The 22,632-nt window shown below is 41.2% G+C and overlaps 1 protein-coding gene across 2 annotated transcripts in view; it reads left to right on the top strand.

Moving 5' to 3' along the window:
- Positions 1-16,904: 16,904 nt before the first annotated feature.
- LOC309694536 (vasoactive intestinal polypeptide receptor 2-like) overlaps positions 16,905-22,632 on the top strand; it is a 77,351-nt gene continuing 71,623 nt past the window's right edge. For both annotated transcript variants that reach the window (XR_014272895.1, XM_082514696.1), the window contains exon 1: positions 16,905-17,180. Coding sequence is in view for 1 of the 2 variants with exons in the window: in XM_082514696.1 (XP_082370822.1) it covers positions 17,130-17,180 (51 nt within the window). In the remaining variant the exon portion in view is untranslated. The remainder of the gene's footprint in view (positions 17,181-22,632) is intronic.

Genomic DNA, 22,632 nt, shown 5'->3' with positions numbered 1-22,632 from the left:
TGGCCAAGATACCAGACAGCCAAGAATCGAACCACCAACCTTCCGATCAGTAGACGACCTGCTCTACTGTCTGAGCTACAGCCACCCCAGACATGAACATTTAACATGAAACAGTAAAACCAGGTTAAAGCCACTTGGAGGACATTCCATAAAGTTGGGTCTGCATATGATTGTGTTTTGAATATAATATAAAACAAACAAACAAACAAACACCCCACTCGCGCTGTGGGGAGTCTTTGTCCTTCAAGCTGAGGTCCTTTGTAAGAGGTCAGGGAGCTTGAGGGTTGCTAGATCTCCTGTTCCTACGACTGCGCTCTTCACAAAGGATGCACAAAGATCTTGGCTGTCGTTTCTGGAATCTGCTGGATCCCAGGAATCCAGGGGCAGGTCTGACTCCCCAAGTGCTCTGATAACCACAACGACCACTTTTAACTTCAATCTCCACATCTTCTCTGACTCCTCTTTCAGCCCTTGGTGTTTCTTGAACTTCTCGTGTTCCTTCCTCCTGATGTTGCTTTCACTCTCTATAGCTACATCTATCACTATGACCTTCTTCCTTTGTTTGTCTCTGCTTGTATGTATATAAACCAGAAATATATACTATATACTATACTATATATATTTAAACCATGGTTAGCTATTGCCCATCCATCTGTAACTGGAAGTGTGTGTGTGTGTGTGTGTGTGTGTGTGTGTGTGTGTGTGTGTGTGTAGCATTAAATGAGAAAAGGTTTAAATGTCATCTAATTTCTATTAACTAAGAACTGCTCATCCCAAAAAGTCTGTTAAATCAGTCAGAGAAATACGAACAAAATCTCATTTAATCTCTCACATTAATGTAATACAGGCCCAACATTTATGTTGCATTCATAATTCGTAATGAATAAATCAATTATTTCTTGATTATATGGCATTAATGATATATACATTATTAAGGTGTATTAAATTATGCATGACAGTCATAAAGTCCAGTGGGAGAGACGTGAAGAAGGAGAAAGAACATGTAAATGCGGCAGGATAAACAAACAGAAAGAAGTGGGTTTTAATTAGACGTTCCATTTACTCACAAGTGTAGGTGTTTGTGTCTGCAGGGATATTAGAGGAGATTAAAAAAAGTTTAAAAAAAAGTAATAAGAATAAAGAAACAATATGTAAATGCTCAGAAAGTAGCAAAGGTTAGTAAATAGATATAAATAAAGAAAAGGAAAGAAAAGAAATATCAACAAAATAAGTTTTCTCTTTTATCGTAGAGAGAAATATAAATGAAAGATACTATTGATGTGATTTGGCACCATATAAATAAAACTGAACTGAACTGAATCACATTTGGCTGAAACAAAAGGATATTTTTTGAATAAGGTGTAGGTAAGCTGAATGTGAGTGACACTTTGTACAAAACGTCAACCCGGAGGTGACGCAGATCCACAGACTATCGCTATTTTTTGACAATGTCATGCTCTGGTGTCTTTTTCAGGACTGGGCATAATTCGTGATTACCTGAAATTGTCCCCACCACTAATCTGATACCAATACATGAGTTTATATATTTATTACAAAGTCTCTGAGTCCAACCTCTCTCAGCCAATATTGGTAATGAGATTAGTTTTGCCACTGGGCTGTAACTAGATCTGACAACTTGATGTGCATGTTGGCCAAGTGAACATCCTTATTATAGGCAGTATACACGCACCTAGTCTTGGGCTTGTTTTCAAGCCTCAGAAGAACAACCCACATAAGTGTTTTTCCATCAGAAGGTTAATGATACACTATCCTGAGTTTTCTGTCGACATTTTATGACCTCCACTGTTTTCTTACAACGAAATCCATATAAATAAAATAGATTATGTTGTGTCTCACAGTCCATCTCCCACGTGCACTCTGATGTTTGGATACCTCAGCAAAGACCCCTTTTAGTTTGGGTCAAGATCCACTCTTCAGTTTAGGTCACTGCAGACCAAAGTAAACTGAGACATTACAACGAGCATTTTTCGTTCCATGAAAAAAAGGTATATATGCCGTTATTGTCATTATTCTCATTTCATTTTCTCGACTGCTGCCGGAGTGATGGCAGACACGGATGATGAAAACGAGGCAGAACAATGTGCTTCTCAAAATGAAGGTGGGAAACAAGCAATTTGCAACTCCACTGAAGCAAAGCAATACACATCCTGTTTGTGTGCACCGTTCAGGTTTGGAGAAAGAAAAGTGGTAAGAGGCAGGAAAGGAGCTCAAGCTCAAAGCCAAGTTCCCCTTGAGAAAAAATAGGTACTGCAGAAATAGTCTGTTTTGAATAATAATAACAATACTAAAGATGGCAGAATTTCTCGGTGAATTTCAAAAACATCATTTATTTAAGATTGGGTTAAGTTTAAAGTTAGCTTTAGGTAGCAGTCCACACGCACAGAATATTTTCTATGAATAATTGCTGTGCGACCTTTTGGTTGGATCAATAAGGTCTTCTTTTTTTTGCCTGTCCCGTTTGGCTCCTTTGCCATCAGAATTATTGTCTAAAGGTGAAGAAAGATGCCCAACGGATTTACTTTACCAAATGGACCATCCCAGCCTTGCCGTAATGGTCCATTTGATTCACCTTTTATTGTTTATTTTATTTTCACTTGCTAAATACGGGACAGACTTGACTGGGGAAAAGAAAGAGGGAAAGACAAACAGCGGGGAAGAGGGACGGGGATAAAGGGCAAAAAACAAAAAACAACAAAATAAGCAGACAAAAAATACATCTATCAATCACCTGGTCTTCTTATTGTAAGCAAGTCCAGACCCGGATTTGAACCCTCGATATGCTCTGCCAAACACAGCGATATTACCACTGTATTATCAGCACAAAAAAGGAATACGAATAAAAATGTTTGTGACCCAAAAAGAATTCATGATCAATACCCCGTGTGGCAGTTCTTAATTAAAGAAAAGAACAGTAGGAGAACAGCAGCAGCATGTGACCTTTTTCTTCCTATGAAGATTTTTCCATTTTGGTCCAATGCTGCCAAAAAAGAAAAAGAAAAAAAAAGCTTTCTTAAAGGTTAAGGAATAATTGCTGTTATGGTTAAAAGAAACAAAATATTGGTTGTTGGAAGGAGATGGTAAATTATCAAAGGTCTCCAGAGTTGTTTTCTTTCTGCCTACATTCTTGTGTTATAAAACTGTCACAGAGCCTGTTCCTCTACTCTTGCTGGAACCATAATTCCTTTCTCTGGTACAGAGTTTTATCGCTTGAAACATAAACACGTGATTGGGAATTTGCTGAAAGCAGTGCCTGGAGGCTGAAACATTATGTTGACTTGGTAGATACCTGTGTCTGGGTGTTTGGGCGTATGGAGCGTTGGACACTGTTATCTCCAAGAATAGTGCTACATGTTATTGTTTAGCAGTGCTTGCACAAAATTTCTAATTTTGGAAACTGTTCCATTAGCTTGAAGGGAAAAATGTGTTTTTCTTTCTTATTTTTAAGCCTTCATCTCACACATACAGAATATATATCATTGCAAATGCAAAACCGGTGTCTGTTTTCAGATAACAACCCTCTGTGCTGTTTTCAGTAATGAGAAAATTATGCACACTCCAAACCAGATTGCACATTCACGCGCTCTGTGAACTCACACAGAAAACTAATGCATGTAAGCTCTGTGTCCCTATGTAACACTGGGTCAGACCTCCTTTTGCCTTCAGAACTGCCTCGTTTTTTTGTGTGCCATAGATTCAATAAGATGCTGGAAACATTCCTCAGAATTTTTGGTCCATATGGATATGATGACTTCACGCAGTTACTGCAGACTTGTTGGCTGTACATGTATGATGTGAATCTGTTCCATCAGCTCCCAAAGGTGCTTTATTAGACTGAGATCTGCTGACTGAGGAGGCCATTTGAGCACAGTGAACTCCTTGTTGAATTCAAGAAACTAGTTAGTAGATGATTTGATGTGATACAGTGGAATGCAGGTAGTGGGTCATAACAGATAAGCATGGCTGTTCATGAATTTAAAACTTCTGATTTATGAAGTTTTGTCCTTCAGTCCTTCTCTTGCATCGTGACATCAATGCAAAGTTCATAACTGACATGAATGATTGATTAAATTAAGCCTATTTTCATTAAATAACATGTCTGGAATAATTTTATCTTTTAATCAAATCCTGTTACATTAAAAACAGTTTATGTGAGCAAATTTTTCAATTCCACTGTCATTTTAATCAGTTTTTATCATTACATCACATCATTTTTTTGGTGAGCTCCACTGAACCTTGGCCTGAAATCTTCAAGAGGAGGAGAGAGGCTTTTAAAAGTAAAAAAAAGAAAAAAAGAGAAAAGAAACAATAAATTAAAAGACAGAATGATGCATTCCCTCACATCTGTATCAGGAAGGCACATTTTGTGAAGCCAAACTGTTTAATATCTGGATTATACACAAGCCATAAAGCAGCTGAAGCAGCTGGATGGCTGTTTTACATTTTTGTGCCTGCTGGTTGTAATGCACTGTTGATACTTTTGCTCACAGCAGAGCTCCCGATGGTCCCCGGCTTTGTGTAAATATGTGCCACTTCATCCTGGCTCTGCTTTCATTAGCTCACTATACAAGGTAGAAACCATGTACACAGCTGTGAGTGTATGTATAATGGAGGATTGGGGGGGGGGTTCTGGTAATCCCCACTGAATCCAGACGTAGAGGTTTGAAGCCACACTTTAGCTGAATGCATGACAGTTCCCCTTTAAAGTTGACCTTTAAACACACTTTCAGTAAATGTTATGTGCAGTGGAAAAAAGTGAGGACGAAACAAAACTAGTGTGTTGATTCCGGCTGGAATTACAATACAAGCCGAACTTTGTGATTCTGTCAGGACTCGTGCATGGACTGGACCAATTTGTAAAAATGGTTACAAAACAGGAGCTATTTTAGGAAATATATAAAATATCATGCAGCTAACTTATCAGCATTTAACTCTTTCGGTTCCATTATGTATAAAATATCTGGCTCAAAATCAAAAGTTAATTCTGTCTCCCATCATGCAACTGGGCTTAAAATCTACTCCGTCTCCATGTCTGTCTGCCTCATATCCTAGTATGTCAGGTTATAGCAACTACAGAAATACTCTGATGATTCTGCTGTTTGATGTATTAGTGATGGGCAGGAGGAGAACAGAGCACTAATGGTTGATTTTGTGGAGTGGTGTGGGAGAAATCATTTCCTTCTGAATGTGAGAAAGACCTGAGAGAGCGACTGACTTCAAGAAGTACAGCTACACGGCCCATGTGTCTCCTGAGGGAGGATGTTGGTGGTGTGAAGGAGTACAAGTACCCACAGACACTACAGTACAGGCTGAACTGAAGTGGATCAACACAGAGGCAGTATACAAGGAGGGGCTCAGCTTTCCTAAGGAAGCTGAGATCCTTCAGCTTCAGCAGCAGAATGATGGAGAGTTTCTATCAGTCAGCTGTGGCAGGTGCAGTGTACTTAGCTGTGGTCTGCTGGGAGAACAGCAGCAGAGCAGGAAACACCAACAGAATGAATAAACTAATTAGGAAGTCCAGCTCTGTGACTGGCTGTAAACTGGACTTTCAGTGGCGGAGGGGAATGTGTGTGTGTTCTGTCGTGCTTGCCAGTCTTCTAGACCGGATAACAAGAATGTTCTCCATGACTAAGAGGAGGAGCTCCTTTTACACATCACAGCAACCAAGCTGGACCGGCATAGCAGTCAATACGTAAGCATATAACAGGTTTGTTGTTGTAGGAAGGCCTCGGTACGACACAGACCAGACGTCACTGCACTTGGAGTGCGAGTTTTCCTTTGTTTCAAATTCAAATTTTATTTGTCACGTACACAGTCATACACAGTACGATATGTAGTGAAATGCTTGGACAACTGCTCGTGACCTAAAGAGAACAAAAAAGGAAAAGGCTATGAATAAGATAGGAAATAAATATGAAAAATTAAAAAGGGTAAATTTAACTAGGAAGGAATAAAATATAAATTAAGGTTAAAAATGAAATAACTGTACAACACAAATTAGAATGAAGGGTAAATTTAACTGGGAAGAATAAGATAAAGATAAATATATAAATTAAAGTTGAAAATAAAATAACTGTACAACAAAATACACAATACACAATATAGAACTATATAAGAATGTATGAAGAAATCTAAATATAAATAAATATATACACAATAACAGCAGCTGTACAAGTATTAACCGGAAATGAAGAATATAGTGACCAGTGTTGTGCAAAACCAAAGTCCAGAAAGTCCAGTGTGTGTGTAAGAACCATATGTGTGGGTCAGTACTGTGTGGTGGTGTGATTGAGAGACCGTATCGCCTGCGGGAAGAAGCTCCTCCTCAGTCTCTCTGTGTTGGTCTTCAGGGAGCGGAATCGCTTTCCTGACCTCAACAGAGAGAACAGTCTGTTGTTGGGATGGCTGAGGTCCTTCACGATCTTCCTGGCCTTGGTCCAGCACCGCCTGCTGTAGATTGAGTGCAGGTCAGGGAGCTCGGAGCGGATGGTGCGCTCAGCTGACCGCACAACCCTCTGTAGAGCTCGTCTGTCCTGCATGGTGCTGTTCCCGAACCAGGTTAAGATGTTTCCCGCCAGGATGCTCTCTATGGTGCACGAGTAAAAGTTCCTGAGCACCTTGGAGGGCAGTTGGAAGTCTCTCAAGCGTCTGAGGTGGTAGAGACGCTGACGGGCCTTTTTCACCACGGTGTTGATGTGACAGGACCATGACAGGTCCTGCGTGATGTGAACTCCGAGGTATTTGAAGCTGTCCACTCTCTCCACTGGGCACTCGTTGATGACGGGGGTCTGGTAGTTCCTCTCCTGCTTAGTGCTGAAGTCCACTATCAGCTCCTTTGTCTTACTGACGTTTAGAAGGAGGTTGTTCCTCTGGCACCAGTTCTCCAGATTCCTAATCTCCTTCAGGTAGGCCGTCTCGTTGTTATCAGAGATCAGGCCCACCACGACGGTGTCGTCAGCAAACTTGATGATGGTGGTGGAGCTGGTAGTGGAGTACAGCAGGGGGCTCAGAACACACCCCTGGGGGGCTCCAGTGCTGAGAGTGGTGGAGGCTGAGACATGTCTGCCCATCCTTACTGCCTGTGGTCTGCCAGTTAGGAAGTTGGAGATCCACTGACACATAGATGAGCTGAGTCCCAGATGCTCCAGCTTGGTGGTGAGTGTGGAGGGAATTATGGTGTTAAATGCAGAGCTGTAGTCTATGAAGAGCATTTTAACATAATTCCCCCTTCTAGTGTCCAAGCGAGTGAGTGATGTGTGGAGGAGATGAGAGATGGCATCGTCTGTGGAACGATTTGGACGGTAAGCGAACTGTAGTGGGTCCAGTGTGTCTGGTAGTGAAGAAATGATGAAGTCTCTGACCAGGCGTTCAAAGCACTTCATCACTACTGAGGTGAGGGCTACAGGGCGATAGTCATTGAGAGAAGCAGGGTGGGGTTTCTTCGGGACAGGAACAATGATGGACTCTTTGAAGCATGTGGGGATCACCGACTGAGATAAAGAGATGTTGAATATCTCAGTGAACACAGGAGCTAGCTGGTATGCGCAGTCTCTTAGGATACGACCTGGGATGCCGTCTGGTCCTGCTGCTTTCCTGGTGTTCACTCTCTTGAAGGCTCTCCTTACTTCATGCTCGGAGATGACGAGCACGTTTCCGGTGCTGGCAGTATCTTCCTGTCTGCAGCCGTTAGCGCCGCCAACACTAGCATTGTTGGAGACCTTAGCTGCAGCCTCGAAGCGAGCATAGAAAGTGTTCAGCTCGTCTGCCAGAGTCACGGCCGCGTTCGTCATACCGGTTGTTGGTGCTTTATAGTCCGTTATTGTCCTTAGTCCCCGCCACAGGCTCCTAGAGTCACTCTGTTGGAGTTGTGACTCTAGTTTCCTCCCGTAGCGCTGCTTCGCCTCTTTCACCGCCCTCCGCACGTTATATGACGCGGCTTTGTACGGGTCCATGTCCCCCGTCATGAGTCCCGTGTTGTAGGCAGCAGTGCGGGATCTCAGAGCGTCGCGGATGGTTTTATCCACCCACGGCTTCTGGTTGGGAAACGTTGTGATAGTCTTTGTCTCCACGGTATCATCCGCTAGTTTCCCGATGAATCCCACAACCGCTTCCGTAAACACGTTGACGTCATCGTCGGAGCTGTTTCTGAACATGCCCCAGTCTGCGTCATCGAGTGCGTCCTGTAACGCGGCCACCGATTGATCCGTCCAGCGCGCGACCTTCCTCTGAACCGGAACTTCCTGTTTCAGCCTTTGTTTGTATTTTGGCATGAGGAAGATGGCGGCGTGATCAGATTTGCCAAACGGGGGGCGGGATTGTGCCTTGTAGCCGTCCTTGACCGTAGTGTAGCAGTGGTCCAGTGTCCTTTCACCTCTGGTGGGGCAGGTGATGTGTTGATAAAAGTTCGGCGCTGCGCGTTTGAGGTTGGCGCTATTAAAGTCCCCCGTCACAATAAGCGCAGCGTCCCGGTGTTGTGTCTGGTGCTGTGTGAGTGCCTCATGCAGCTCGCATAAGGCGGTGACCGTGTCCGCTTGTGGTGGAATATAAACGGCACTTACAATGACCGATGTAAATTCCCGAGGTAGATAAAAAGGACGACACATGATGGACAGTAGTTCCAGATTTGGTGTGCAGGAGCGTGTGAGAGGAACAACGTTCGCACTGTTGCACCAGTTGTTGTTCACCATTAAACACACGCCGCCTCCCCTTGACTTCCCCGAGTCCCGTGTCCTGTCCATGCGGTGAACCGAGAAGAACTCGGCCGGCTGGATGGCGTGGTCCGGCACCGCTGGGTTCAGCCATGTCTCGGTGAAGCAGAGGAGATTGCAGTCCCGAATGTCTCTCTGGAACTTTATCCTGGCCCTGAGGTCGTCAAGCTTGTTCTCCAGTGACTGGACGTTGGCGAGCAGGATGCTAGGCAGAGGTGTGCGGTGTGCACGAGCTCTCAGCCTGTTCCTGACGCCGGCTCGCTTCCCTCTAGGCCGCCGCCGCTTCCCTTTGTTCTCCCTCGAGATCTCACTCGGCCAGCTCGGATCCGGAGTTAAAAACTTCGAATTGTGAGTACATTGTATACCAATAGAAACAAGAGTGTCACTGTCATACCTAATGTACCCAATGGTGATGATTTTGCCGATTTAGAAACGCTGAAAACTAACTTAAAAAACAAAGACAAAGAAAAAGTGGTCGGAGCAGTCGTGACGGCAGCCGACCTCACCGGCGCCATCTTTAATATCTTTAATGTTTATATGTATATATGTGTATATATATATTTAAATATATATATATATGTGTGTGTATGTATATACAGAACAGAGGCTGTTTCAGCCACGTCAGCTCGGCTTAGCCGGCTCCTTTTCTGCTGCTCCAGCTCAGCTCAGCTCAGCTCAGCTCTCCTTGACCGATCCCAGAGGACCACTGAAACAGGGAAAGCATGATTACACAACTGACAGCAGCTGCCATGCCAGTCTATAAAATCATCTGCTTGTATGTAATAAATGATGATAATGATTGTGATTGTTATTATTATTGTTATTATTATTATGTCACATTTTTTATTTTGCTCTGGATCCACTTTCTGGTAAGAACTACAGTTGTTAATGTTATTTGTTGTTAATGTTTATTTTCTGACTCGTGTCCTCTGGAATGAGTGTCAAGAGGATGTTAATTATTATTAAAGCCATCTGCTACACAAAACCGATGAAGCCAAAATTACTTCTTGGAAACAGCAAAATTGGTTGCTGTCGTTTTAACCTATGGGGGTCATTACACTATCTGGGACGGTCATTTGTTCCTGGCTGTTACAAAATGAGGAAAACACGTCCATCCCAATTACAGTATACAGTGAAGAACACTCAATATTTGAAGTTAAAGTTTAACCATATTAATAAAGTTTCAAAAATTATTTTTCTCCCAGAGTTTATTAGTTTTCAGTTTTTCTGCTGAATGTCAAACTCTGTATTTAGAGTACTTATTTTTTATTTCAGTGATTATCATATCACTGAGCATATGTATTAGCCATACCTATGTAGAGAATGTGACCACTCCAATCATTAGTAGCATAGAAAATATGGCAACAAGCAACCTACAACTGGAAAGACATTTTATTGCAGCAGATATAGAAATTAACCTTAGACATGCAGAAAATTGACATTTCTTTTATATTTGAGGTAATAAAAAAACACATGCAGCTGATCCAGGGTGATACATGTTAATAAATTATTTAGTTTCCTCTTGCTGAAATACACTGCGACATTTGTTCTCGCCCAAATTGCCATTTTGCTATTATGATTAATTTCTCAAACCCTCTGGTGGTGGGGTATAAATCCATGTACCTTCATGGGAGGGTCAGAGGCACCAAACTAATTTCACTTAAAAGGTCAGAGCTGTAGTAATCTGAGTCAGGCGGTGTATATGACGTTAGCTACGGTCTCGACCCACTTCTAACACTGGAAAAACAAACGCTGCAATTATAAAGGAGCTGTTTACAGAACATGAATGAAAAGTATCCTCCTCTTATACTCAGAAACATCCACATTTCCATGGTGGAAACCAACATAACAAGCGACCAGTAGGGACAGGTTGGTGCTCCCCGTTCACATTGCCATTTTGACTGTGGTTCTTTTTGTGCCATGGCTTTCAAGCAATTTGTCTCTCGCTCATGCTTCGCGTGTGCCTGTTTTCTGTATTATGGCTCAGCTTGCTGCCTGTGAACTTCTTTTCTACCAAAACCATCCTTTGTTGTGCATTTGGGTCTGACAAGGGGGAGCAAGAGCAGACACTGAAATGGGCAGTATGAGATGCACTGGGGGAGACGTGCTGATACCACTCTGAGCAGATTGCTCATAGTCATTTTCTATCTTTCTCAGCTGACAAAAAAGGGGGATGACATTTTTAATATTTTGCAGAAAAGGCTAAATGTAAACACAAGATCCATCCATCTATCCATCCATCCAGTAGAAGTAAAAGTAGGATGAGAGCATTACAAGTTGTTATGAGGAAGATGCATGGATGTAATGAGACTTTGCAGTTTGGTAGGATCACACTATCCTCTTCACATGTGAACAAGCAGGCCCCAGTTTGACCCATTGTTCTGCTTAGCCTGTTGTGTGTCACACAACATCTTTCTATAGCTCTGATTGTATTCACAGCACAAAAATGTGATGGGGATGAAAAGATGCCTGATTGCAAGTGTCACTGTTGTAATGGTAGTGAGAGAAGTGGGGGGGACCTGTGAATTGCACTTCACAGTGGGCACTGAGGGCCAATTAATTACAAATATAAACAAAAAACTCCAAACGGTTTCAGTGTTCACAGTTCACTTCAAGTCTTTATTTAAAGACAAGCGAACGCTGAATGTTACATAATTTGTGAATAAGGAAGGTTGAAGGGTCGCAACCTCTTTGTTAGGAGGTCATTGATTGATATACAAAGTACTCGCCACTGAATATTGCGTCTTCTATCAAGAGTCAGTGTTGTTCTTTTTCTGTGTTTTTCTGAACCAAAACTTTTCTTTGTTTCTAATAAACAAAGGAAAAAAAAGAGGGAATGAACTGATGTTCCTGAGGTCAGGGGGTCAGGAATTTTTCTCACCCCACATGCCACTGCCATTCTTGTTCACAGCCTTGTTACTTCCTGGATCGATCACTGCAACTCTCTTCTTTTTGGTCTTACTCTAAACTCCATCCACAAGCTCCAACGTGTCCAGAACACTGCTGCTCGTATTATGACCAGGACCCCTTCTATCATCACATCCCTCCTGTCCTGCAGCAGCTTCATTGGCTCCGGGTCAAATATTGCATCAATTTCAAAATACTCTTGTACACATTTAAGGCTATTCATCATCTCTCCCCTCCATATCTCTCTGATCTGGTTCAGATCACCGCTTCATCTCAGTGTCTCAGATCTTCTTCTCTTTCTCTCTCTGTCCCCTCTCCCCATTTTGCCACTATGGGGTGCAGGGCATTCAGCTGCTCTGCTCCTTGACTCTGGAATTCCCTACCTCCTGATTTAAGAAATATCTCTTCCTTCTCTCTCTTTAAGTCCCAACTCAAAAATCACTGGTTCAAAATAACTCATCCCACATAACCTCTCCACTCTTGTTTTAAATTAGTTTTATGTCTTACGCTTTTATGATTGTGAAAACTGCTTGCTTTTATGTGCTTTTATTATTCTGCTGTGTACAGTGTCCTTGAGTGTTTTGAAAGGCACTTTCAAATAAAATTTATTGTTATTATTACTATTACTATTATTGTCGTTGTTGTTGTTATTATTATTACCTCTTAGTTTTTTTTCTTGTGCACTTTGAAGGCAGCCAGATTTAGACTAAAGCTCTTTTTTCCCCACTTGGTAACAGCAGAAAGAACAAACACAGTATTCTTATTTTTAAGTGGGCATTTGTGATGCTTATTGATATCATACTTATTGGAACACCACTCTTTAATGATGATAGTAATCTACACAAAGAAAGAGGTGAGGTGAGGTAATATATGGGCCAAGAATACACTGCTTTAATGCTGAAGACAGCGGTTAACAGTATTTAGTTAGTTTTGGGATGGGACAAACCATTACCAAGGTGCTGCTGCAGCACCGTAGACTTAAATAAATGATTCCAGAGGTCAGAACTAAGATGAAAATTGTAGTAGTAAAGGATACAAACTTTGTGGGAGCATCATTTGTGAGATGATGACAAAGTTGTTTAATCACTACCCAGTGCAGCTGTGAGTCTGTGTGTGAATTGAAAATGTATTATATAAAAACATCCATTCACTGCAGTGGAAACAGACGCAAATATAAGAAAAAGACATAAGAGCTGTTTGATGAACAAACTGTTCCCTGCTGTTAGAAACAGTCGATATAATAAAAGCTGTCAAATTCAAGTAATTCATTCTCACAATGTGGATTTTTTAATAGTATAATTTGGAAGAAAGGAATTTGCTAAAGAACAGACACGAATTAAAATAGTCTGCTTACTTAATTATCCAATGTCTTTGTTGTGAATTTAAAACTTTTTATTCTGGAGTCAGTCCAAATTATTCTGGTGTTAAATTATTTCCAAAGCCTTTTACTAAGCAGCCAAGGCAATATTTCTAACACTGAGTCATTTGGATGGCAGAAGAATTAATGTTTGGGATTAGGTCCAGTTATCTAATGTTTTAAAAGGGAGTCTGTCATAGTTTCAAACTTTGTTGGAGTCAAGTGCAGGACTCAGGCAAGACAGGGGGACACAGAATAAGCTTTGCGATATTTTATTTACTTTAACAAAAAAACCGAGAAAAACAATAATTTCTTAAATATGTGCAAAAGGAAACTAAGGGTCACTTGGAAAAGACTTTAACTGGGAGAGAGATAGGCAAGTGGAGTGGAGGCAGGCAGCATAAGGGCTGGCTGGATCTAGAGAAGGAGAGGATTGATTGAGCAGTGAATTCAGGGAAGGAAGTGGAACTCCGGGAACCAAGGGGGGTGGAGGAGAATCCTTGGATCCAGGAGTTACTGATGAGAGGGTGGGCAGGCACAAGGAGGAGTGGTGGTGATCTGGTGGGTGAGTTTAATCCATAGCAGGAGAAATGGTGTTCCTGAAAAGGTGAATGTCAGGGAGTGATCAGGGGTTGTTGGAGTCAATAGAGATACCAGGAGAAATAGACTTACACACAGGGAACATGCGATGAGAGCAAGACTAACAACTAGCCCATTTACCACTCTGAGAGAGCTGATAGCTCCGCCCATGTGGGGCGGGGATGACGGCTGCCTTTTACCCACAGATCGAGGGTTCCTGTGACAGAGTGTGCGTGTGTTACTTTCACAAGGAAAAAAATGGTACACTACTCAAGTGTCATGTTCCGCGAGAGCATCTGGATTTTTTCAGGTGTGCGAGAGATTGCTGGTTCATCCTCCAATGTGGGGTTTTTGGCGCCTCACCTGCTCCTCACCCAGGAACAACCAGAAGGAGGATTTTTAAACCAGCACTGTCTGCTTCTCATCACCAGTTGGTCTTACTACCTCTGGTAGTAATTTGGTTTCCCAGTGTCGAGTTCCATGGTCCTCTGTCCTGTATCTAATACTGCTCTCTGTCCTCAGTTCCTACCAGATTCTCCTCCTGTCAGTGCTGGTCCGAATTGCTCCAACTACTACAGTCAGATATCAAACTAAGGACTTCCATACTGACCTCATATTCACCTGACTGCCCTTCTGTGTATCGCCACTCCTCTGAGACTGGATATCCTCCTTCACTGTGCTCACCCTACTGGACACTCTCAGAGACACCTACCCCAGGATTCACCACCTGCAGTCTGCAAGTAAGCACACCCCACGGCAGTACTCACCTCTGGTCATTCTCTCGCCTTCCTGCCCGGTAACCTCCCTCTCCTCTGTTGCAGAGCTCCCAGTTACTTTGCTCTCTGTGCACTCCCTGTGTTTTAGTGTTTCTCCGCTTTCAACCTTCCTCGGCTGTAGGTCCCCTGTTTAAGTTTCAGTTTCTAACCATGTTCTTGTTCAAATTCCCAATTATTAAATAAACCTTGTAAATAGTTCAACTCGTGTATTGAGTCTGCTTTTGGGTCCCATTCTCAAATTTCCACCAGTTCATGACATCAATAAAATAGAGTAGAATAGCTATTTATTCCGCTCCACACCAACTGTACTAGAATAATATATATATGTATGATGTGCTGTAGTACTGGTAGCATGAAAAGGTTGCAAAGGTACGCCACCTCCTTCCATATGAAATTTTACGATGTTTTTACTAGAACAGGAGCTTGGCCGTTACAGGAGAACAGGCATCAACCCAGCAGCAGGACCAGTATCTGCTCCTTTATGACCAATAGAACAGAAGGAGCAGTACGTACAAAACACCCTCCAGTGGACTACTAACATGCATGTGTCTGACCAAGCTGTCATAAACTGACTCCATGACAGTGACACGACTGAGGACCTGACATCCTTTAGTGCTGTGGTGCGCTCACAACCCAGTGCTGTTCAGCTCTGCCATAACTTTCAGCAAGGTTCAGAGCTGGCGAACTATTCAGATGCTTGATGACCCCCCCATGTTTGATTGAGCATGAGCTTAATTACAGGCATTTTAACTTGTGACAAAATGTACTTGTGCCCCTTCGTCACAGGTTAGCGAGTTAGTGAAGAGTAGTGCTATATACAACTTTTTATGAATGTGATTAATTCTGTATTACTTTATGGGTTTCATGATATTCTGGTACTCACAATTTAAAAATGAAATATGGACATCATATGATTAACATAAATATGATAATAGTGCACATAACGCAGTGGCAGGAATTATTTTCTTAACACTGCAAAATAGGCTCTTATCAAACTTAGGGTCATGGGGGGAGTTGTTGCTTATTCCAGCTGTCATAGAGTTAGAGGCAGGGTACATCCTGGACAGGTCACCAGTCCATCACAGGCCTAACACAAAGGGACAGAAAACCAAGATGCATGTCCTCCTTTGGACAGAGAATGTGAAAAATAGAACGAGGAAACGGTTATGTAAGCTAATGGTCAGTGGACATTAAATCACAGTATATCAGAACAGTTAGCTGCCAGCCGGTGGCCTTGTACCCGAACTCTCTCTGCCTCCTCCTCCATGTGTTTCAGTCGACATCGCATTGATGGCAGGTGTTACGTTTTGTGGAGCTTCTGTTATGAGTTCAACTGTTTTCCTTAGAATTCTCTATTACCTGTGATTCTCTCTGTAATTGTACACTTTGGGAACGCCATGTTTATGTGTTTTATTTTCTGCACCTATATTTGAGTGTATTTCATTAAAGACAGAAAACAAACAGTAAATAGAATAAAATTTGAATACTACTTTTTAGATGTCATAAACTCACTGCCATTTCATTAGGTATACCTGTTCAGCTCCTCGTTAGCAAATATCTGATGACACAATTACACGGCAACAACTCAAGATAACCTGCTAAAGTTCAAACTGGGCATCAGAATGGTTAAAAACGGTGATTCAAGTGACTTTGGATGTGGCATAGCGACTGATACCAGTGGGGCTGATCTAAGTATTTTAAAAATCTGATTGGACTTCCTGACTTCCAGAGATCCTCAGGATTTTCTATACAGGCGCTGTGGAGAGCATCCTCACAGAGAACATCACCATCACATCCTGGTTTGGGAACAGCTGTGCTAAGGACCAAAAAGCTCCTCAGAAAGTGATCTGTACAGCAGAACGCTGCTGCAGGATTGCTCTCCCCCCACTTCAGGACACCTACACCAGGAGATGCCAGAGAGCACCCATCCCATCCTGTCAACCAACTGTTCCAACTTCCTCAATCCGGTATAAGGTTCCGCATCCGATTAATGTTGGCGTGTTAGACTGAAGGCTGAAGTTTACTTTGTTAGTTATAAATATGTGACAGTGCATTTGAGCTCCTATTACAGAGTAGCGAGTAGTGTAACAAATTACTTACTTAACTTTTATGTAACTTTTTGGAGTAACAACCCCAATGCTGATGATTGGGTACGCATCTTCTGATGGCTGCCTGCAATTGCATGCGGCATCATGTCACAAAGGTGGAACCGCCTCAAACTGATTTCTTGAACATGACTCAAATGGCCTCCACAGTCACCAGATCTCAATCCAATTAAGGAACTTTGGGATGTGGAGGAACAGGAGATTCTCATCACTGGTGTGATATGATCTCATCAATATAGACCAAGAAGAATTAAAGCAAAAGGGGGTATAGCACAGTAATGTGTAAATAATGAAGTGGCATTTAAGTGTATGTGACATTTTTTTGATTATGAGAAAAGCTTTTGCCGTGAGAATCAGATATTGTGACACTATTGTCTTTTATTTTGAAAGCCCGTACCGGAAATGTGATTCCATGCGATTGTGAACTTGACAGTAGAAGTCAGCTGCGGGTAAATGATCTGTCCGCACATTCAGCTCAGTGGAAGCGAGCAGCGTGGATAGAGGACACCGCAGACTGGGCTCTTTTTCTCTCGATATCGTTCATGGAATAAAAAAAATGTTTAAAGTTTTTTTTGTTTTTTTACCCGGATCAAAACTCTTAACAGGAGTTTAAATGAAGTGTTTTAACCCAAATTCCTCCTGTTAGGACAGCTCACTGGCTTCCAGCTGAGGAGTAAACATGAAAAGTTTGCTCTTTGTCACCTTGTGTCTGTCAACCTGTCCGCTCACGGTGAGTCTTTTTTTCTGTAGTGCTTCTAAATGATTCAGAAAACCGTTCACATACTGAAGACTTCCGCGATATAAGAAATTACACTGAGTATTCCCACATTAACAGCTGATGCTTATATTTTATTATTGCACTCTTTGATGCTGATTAGCCTTCTGGTGGAGGAAAAGTTTGCGGTCACATTTCGCTGATAACATTGTTGTTATTAGATGTTCTTAAAGTTGTATGACAGGTTATCCTTCTTCGTGGTATTTTGTTGCCTTTTGCTGAGCGTGATGATTCGTGATTGTAAAGTTACGGTGTCAGCTTCATTCATTGTATGGTCTGTTCAATGTCACGAAGAGGTGTGAGAACGGTCACCAGCGCTCTAAGAGCTGAAGAATTATTTTCAGTTGAAATTATCTTTTGACTTGTTCACTGATGGGTAATTACTCATCGATTATTTCTCTAACTGCACCAATTAGTGGGGAGGAAGTCCGAACTGACATTAAAGTAGTACGATTTGATACTTGTTTGATATTGAAACAAGAAAAGCGAGTGTTTTATGATGAACTTCTCTTTAACCTTTGACGTTTGATGTGTTAAGCTTTTTATTTTTTAATTTTGTGGAGTTTTTATGCCTTTACGTTTCCTTCAATGAATTTATATTTTCACAAGTTTTAGACAAAACAATTTCTTTGAAATAAGGTGGTTTCAGCTCAAATGAAGAATAATGTGACATTAAATCGATTTTATGCTCAGTAAGGTCATTGTGTTTAACCCGAGGTAATAAAATCTGCTTCTTAAAGCTCAAACGATGATAAATGAATTGGCTGATGAACTGAGTTGGTATATTTTCATAGATTAACCATTAAATAACATTTCTGATGATGATAGCAGGTAATGTGAGTATTTGCTGGGTTAGTGACAGATTTCATGAAGTCATTTTTTTTAAATGGAAGTGTGCTGGGTTTTTCTAATTAGTTAATTGGCAAAAATCTGATCAGGAATCTGGGGAATTATTAATAAATATTAATATTTGCAGACTTCTTCCTAGCAAAAATGATTAATCGTGCTTTTATGGGCATTTAATAATTAGAATAATCATTAATTGTAGCTTTAAACCTCATATCTGCTGAAGCTGTTTTGTAGAGTTTCATTAATGAAGATAATTTGTAGACATAATCTCTCACTTCATGTTGTTCTTTCTGAGGAATCCTCCAGATATTAACCCACTTTTTTTTGCCTCTCATACATTATCTGCCCTTCTGTGTGGATCCACCCCGCAGGATAAACAGTGGAAGTGCACTCTCGCTCTTTTCCCAGCAGCCCCCTCCTCCTTTGACTAAAAGCAGATGGAGCTGTAAAAATGTTCACATCACACAAAACAAATGCCACAGTTTAATCATCTGACAGACAAATGCTGCCACTCCAAATACACAACAGCTCCTCTCGCTGGGTTTTAGCTTCAACCTCTGATGGCTTTTAACGTGAATTTAGTTTGTTTTATTCTTGCGTCCTCACAATAATGAGTCCAAATAGAGTCACTGGAGCTTGGTCTAAATCAGTGTAGCTTTTCTCTAAATATGCAAACCTTATATTTATACATTACTGTGGGTGACTGATGTTATACATGACAGCTGAAAATGCAGCGATGCTTTTAATGTATTTGGTGGGTTTTGAGCAAGTCTGTTGTTTTTTGCTTATAGAAACAGGATTTTTTGCATCAGTGCAATTTTGCATTTTCCTTCCCTTAAATAGACAAAAACCTCCTGCTTTAGCCATCATGAACTAGAGATCCAGGATATGTACTGCATCATAAAACATGTTGTCTGAGTTTAACTGGATCAGATTCATTTCAGTCTGATTTGGATTTGTGAAGCTGCAATTTGATTCTGAATAAATTGTTGACATAAAGCTGATTCTTGAGTCATAAATGGAGGGATGCACAACTTTCATGGTCTTACTTTAGTGTGCCAAACGAGTATCAGATGAGATATACTTAAACAAACCAGTAAATTGTGCTCATTCTTTCAGGGCTTTTGAGAAAACATTTTCATTTTTCATTCCACTTATTTACAGTTTGAACATTATGTTCACACTAAGAATACTCTCTGTTTTCACCCAATGTCTCCAGCTGTGGAGAATGACCTTGATGTTGCCAGGATAACTGTCCACAACTCTGCATGTGGTGCAGGTTGTTTTGGTAGCATTCAGGAAATAAGGCTAATCTCACAAAAACAAGAGGTGATATAAAGTCAATTTAATCCACTTAGATTAAAAAAGTGAGCTATAAAGATTTTTTTGAAATGATTCATAATTTATTAATTAAAGTTTTTTCCCCCCTTATCCATATGTTCTGGATGTGCCCTAGCCTTGAAGGATTCTGGACAGACATATTTCAAACCTTATCCCTAATTCTTGGATACCATATGGATCCTAATCCATTAGTTGTGCTTTTTGGCACCAGTGGGGAGGCTGATGCAAGGTTGACCTCGTCACAGTGTGGCACACTCTCTTTTGCCTCTCTTCTGGCTAGATGTGCGATCCTACTAAGATGGATGGGTGCTCCTTTGCCCACCCATGCTCAATGGCTGAGGGACCTTATGTACTATCTGAGCCTTGAAAAGATCTGTTATGCGATTAGTAATACCAGTGATAAGTTTTTTTGTGGGGACAATTCCTGAAGAACTTGTGAACCGACCTCCAGCATTTCTCAGTAAATCACCCCCAATACTGATAATGTAGATTTTCTTTCCTTTTTTTTTCTCTCTTTTTTTTTTTATATTTATTTGTGTGTTTGTTTTATTTTGTTCTGTTTTGTCCTGTTGTATTTGTGGCGGTGTTTCTTGTTTTGGTTTTTGTTTTCTCAACCTGGCTTCAGGGATGGGGCTACTGTGTGGTATGGGTAGGGGGTAAACTGATAAAAGCAATTAAAAGATATGTGAATGCGTCATTAATCTGTATTCTATTATGTCAGCTCAAACAATCATTGAAATCTACTTGCTTGTCGTGTAATAATTCTGTTTGTATCTCTTTTTCTTTGTTGCTTCAATCTAATAAAAATATCTCTGAGAAAATAAAAAGATTTAATTATCAGTTAAAATCAATCAGTCTGGTATCACCTAATGCCAAAGTTTTTCTAGTTCCACTTCTAAAAGTGATGGTTATCTTCTTTCATATACAGTAAACTAAAGTGGATTGAAAATTATAATTGGATTAATGATTAATCAGTATATGAGCCACTAATGGAATATTCCTGGTTGTAGCTCTAATAAGAGTTTATATGTAACTGAAGCTACAGATATCAACCTCACGAATGCTTTTCTCCTTCTGAGTAAAAATCAGTTCCTTTGAATTAAATATGTTGGTTGTATGGATGTTAGGTTTGTACAGAATATACTGTGAGCAGATAAACACGGACATCAGCAGTGGGAAAAGAAAGTAAAAACAAGAAGCTGACATCGACTTAGAATCAATACACCAACGTGACAGATGGAAAATTCAAGAGAATAATAAAGAGTTGATGAGGTAGTATTTCCTACATTTCCTCATACTGTGCGTGTCTCTCAGTAGCCTCAATGCACGAGAGAACAGCAGGGACTCAGGTGTGAAGGCCACAGTGGTATATTAAGCTCATCTGTCTGGACTGCAACATGACTGGATCCAACCAGGGATATTTACCCTGGGGTGCAAAAAGTCGTGCTATAGTCTGATGAGAGTTCATCCTCGTAGCAGAGGAGGACTCATTTAGAAAACTTTTGCACTGCAGGTTTTCAAACTTCATCTCATTTCTGTTGACATTCTTTTATATTATTAGGAAAAAAAACACAAACACAAAACATCAGGGAATTTTTTTAATGCTGGGTGAGCAAGTAATGTTTGGATATATCCAGCTCTAATACGCCCATACTTTGCAGAGAAAAGCCGTAGAAGACGAGATCAAAGCCCACACTGTTTGAGTGACAGATGGTGTTTGGCAAGCGTGGAGCAGAAACATAATGAAGCTTGTAAAGATGGAAGCTGAAGATGAAAATAAAAAAAAATATCACAAGCTTCTTTCTTTGGGATAATTTCTCAGAGCTAACTAAGGAACGTGGGGAATAAAGTATCAGAACTGAAATCCCTCGCTGGTGTTTTATGTGAAGCTGATTTTCCCTCAATCAGCTTTCACAGAATCTTTTGACCGAATAATGCAGTTTTTTCCAAGCCGCCGGCGTGTCTCACAAGATGTCCTTTGGTCGTGGCACATGACACACTGGGTTAGCGCTGTAAGACGTGCCTGTCACTCCCAAGTCTGTCAGTTTTCTGTGTGCAGGGATGCTATTATTGAAGTGTTTTAATCCAGTCCACAATCTTTTATCAATCTAACCCAAATGAAGTAGCTTTTAGTCAAAAAACCTAATAAAGCGCATTTCAGCACCTAAACATCAAGGAGCACCTTTCATTACCTAAACATAAGCAGTGAGCGAAGGTAAAAAGTGAGTGAAAATGAAATGAATAATGAGAGAGGAAAACATAAACAAAACAAGATGCAAAACTGATAAACCTGCATGTTATGCCATTGCAGCGTCCCAAAGCAGACTTTGTAGGTCTCCAAAAAAATGCAGTGGTTATCTCTGCGTGACAGATAAGCTGTGGCCAGTACGGTACGTTAATTCAAAATCTTTTTTTGTGACTTTTGGGAAAACAGAATTGTGTTTGGACTGTGTGTTTGGATTTTTTTTCCTTTTTGATAATGGCAAACTAATAAAGCTGTATGATGAAAACAGTCTGCTGTTTATGTCTTATAGCTTGCTGAAAGGTCGGACTTCCAGCTGCGGGCTTATTCACGTACTTCTAAGTGGATGTTTCTCAGAGTTGTAGCAACAGAACATGAGAGAATTGGTCCGGCTTCCAAGAAGCAAGATTACATGGCACATAGTGCTGTCTGGAGGGGAAGGGAAAGATTAAATGTTTCTTCAGCCAGTATTGAAAGTGTCCCAGGCTGAGCAGTGATGGAAAGGGCTAACACATGATGGAGCTGGAGGCAGCAGACACCTGTTGTGCTGCTTTGTCCAGGTCATGCTGTGGGGCTCTATACATCATCAAATCACTTGTATTCCAACAATGAACAATAATTTCTAGCATTGTAATAAGAGAGATAATCGGTTGTGCATTATATGGCAAGGATTTCTCTGAGTCCTTGATGGAGTAACCCTGTAATACTGTTCCACATGCCGTCACTCCTGAGCCATTTCAAGTACAAGAACTCCCGTTCCTTAAAGTCTGGCTTCAAAGGGCCGCTCACAAGATCGTCCAGAATGAGGACGACCGTATGGAGCTGACAATTTGTCCTTAAGTAAATATGTACTTCAAGTCAAAGGCGATCGTGTCGCGTGACTGTTCGATGCCACTCGCATTGCTCGGCACTGATTCCTGTGTCCACCACCTCGCTCAGCAGTGAACATGCACACGAGTTCTGGACGGATTTATA

This window comes from Aulonocara stuartgranti (assembly GCF_965226115.1).
Source record: "Aulonocara stuartgranti genome assembly, chromosome: 18".
NCBI lineage: Eukaryota > Metazoa > Chordata > Actinopteri > Cichliformes > Cichlidae > Aulonocara > Aulonocara stuartgranti.
The sequence above is the reverse complement of the archived record's forward strand: the minus strand, read 5'-3'. Positions and strand labels throughout refer to the sequence as shown.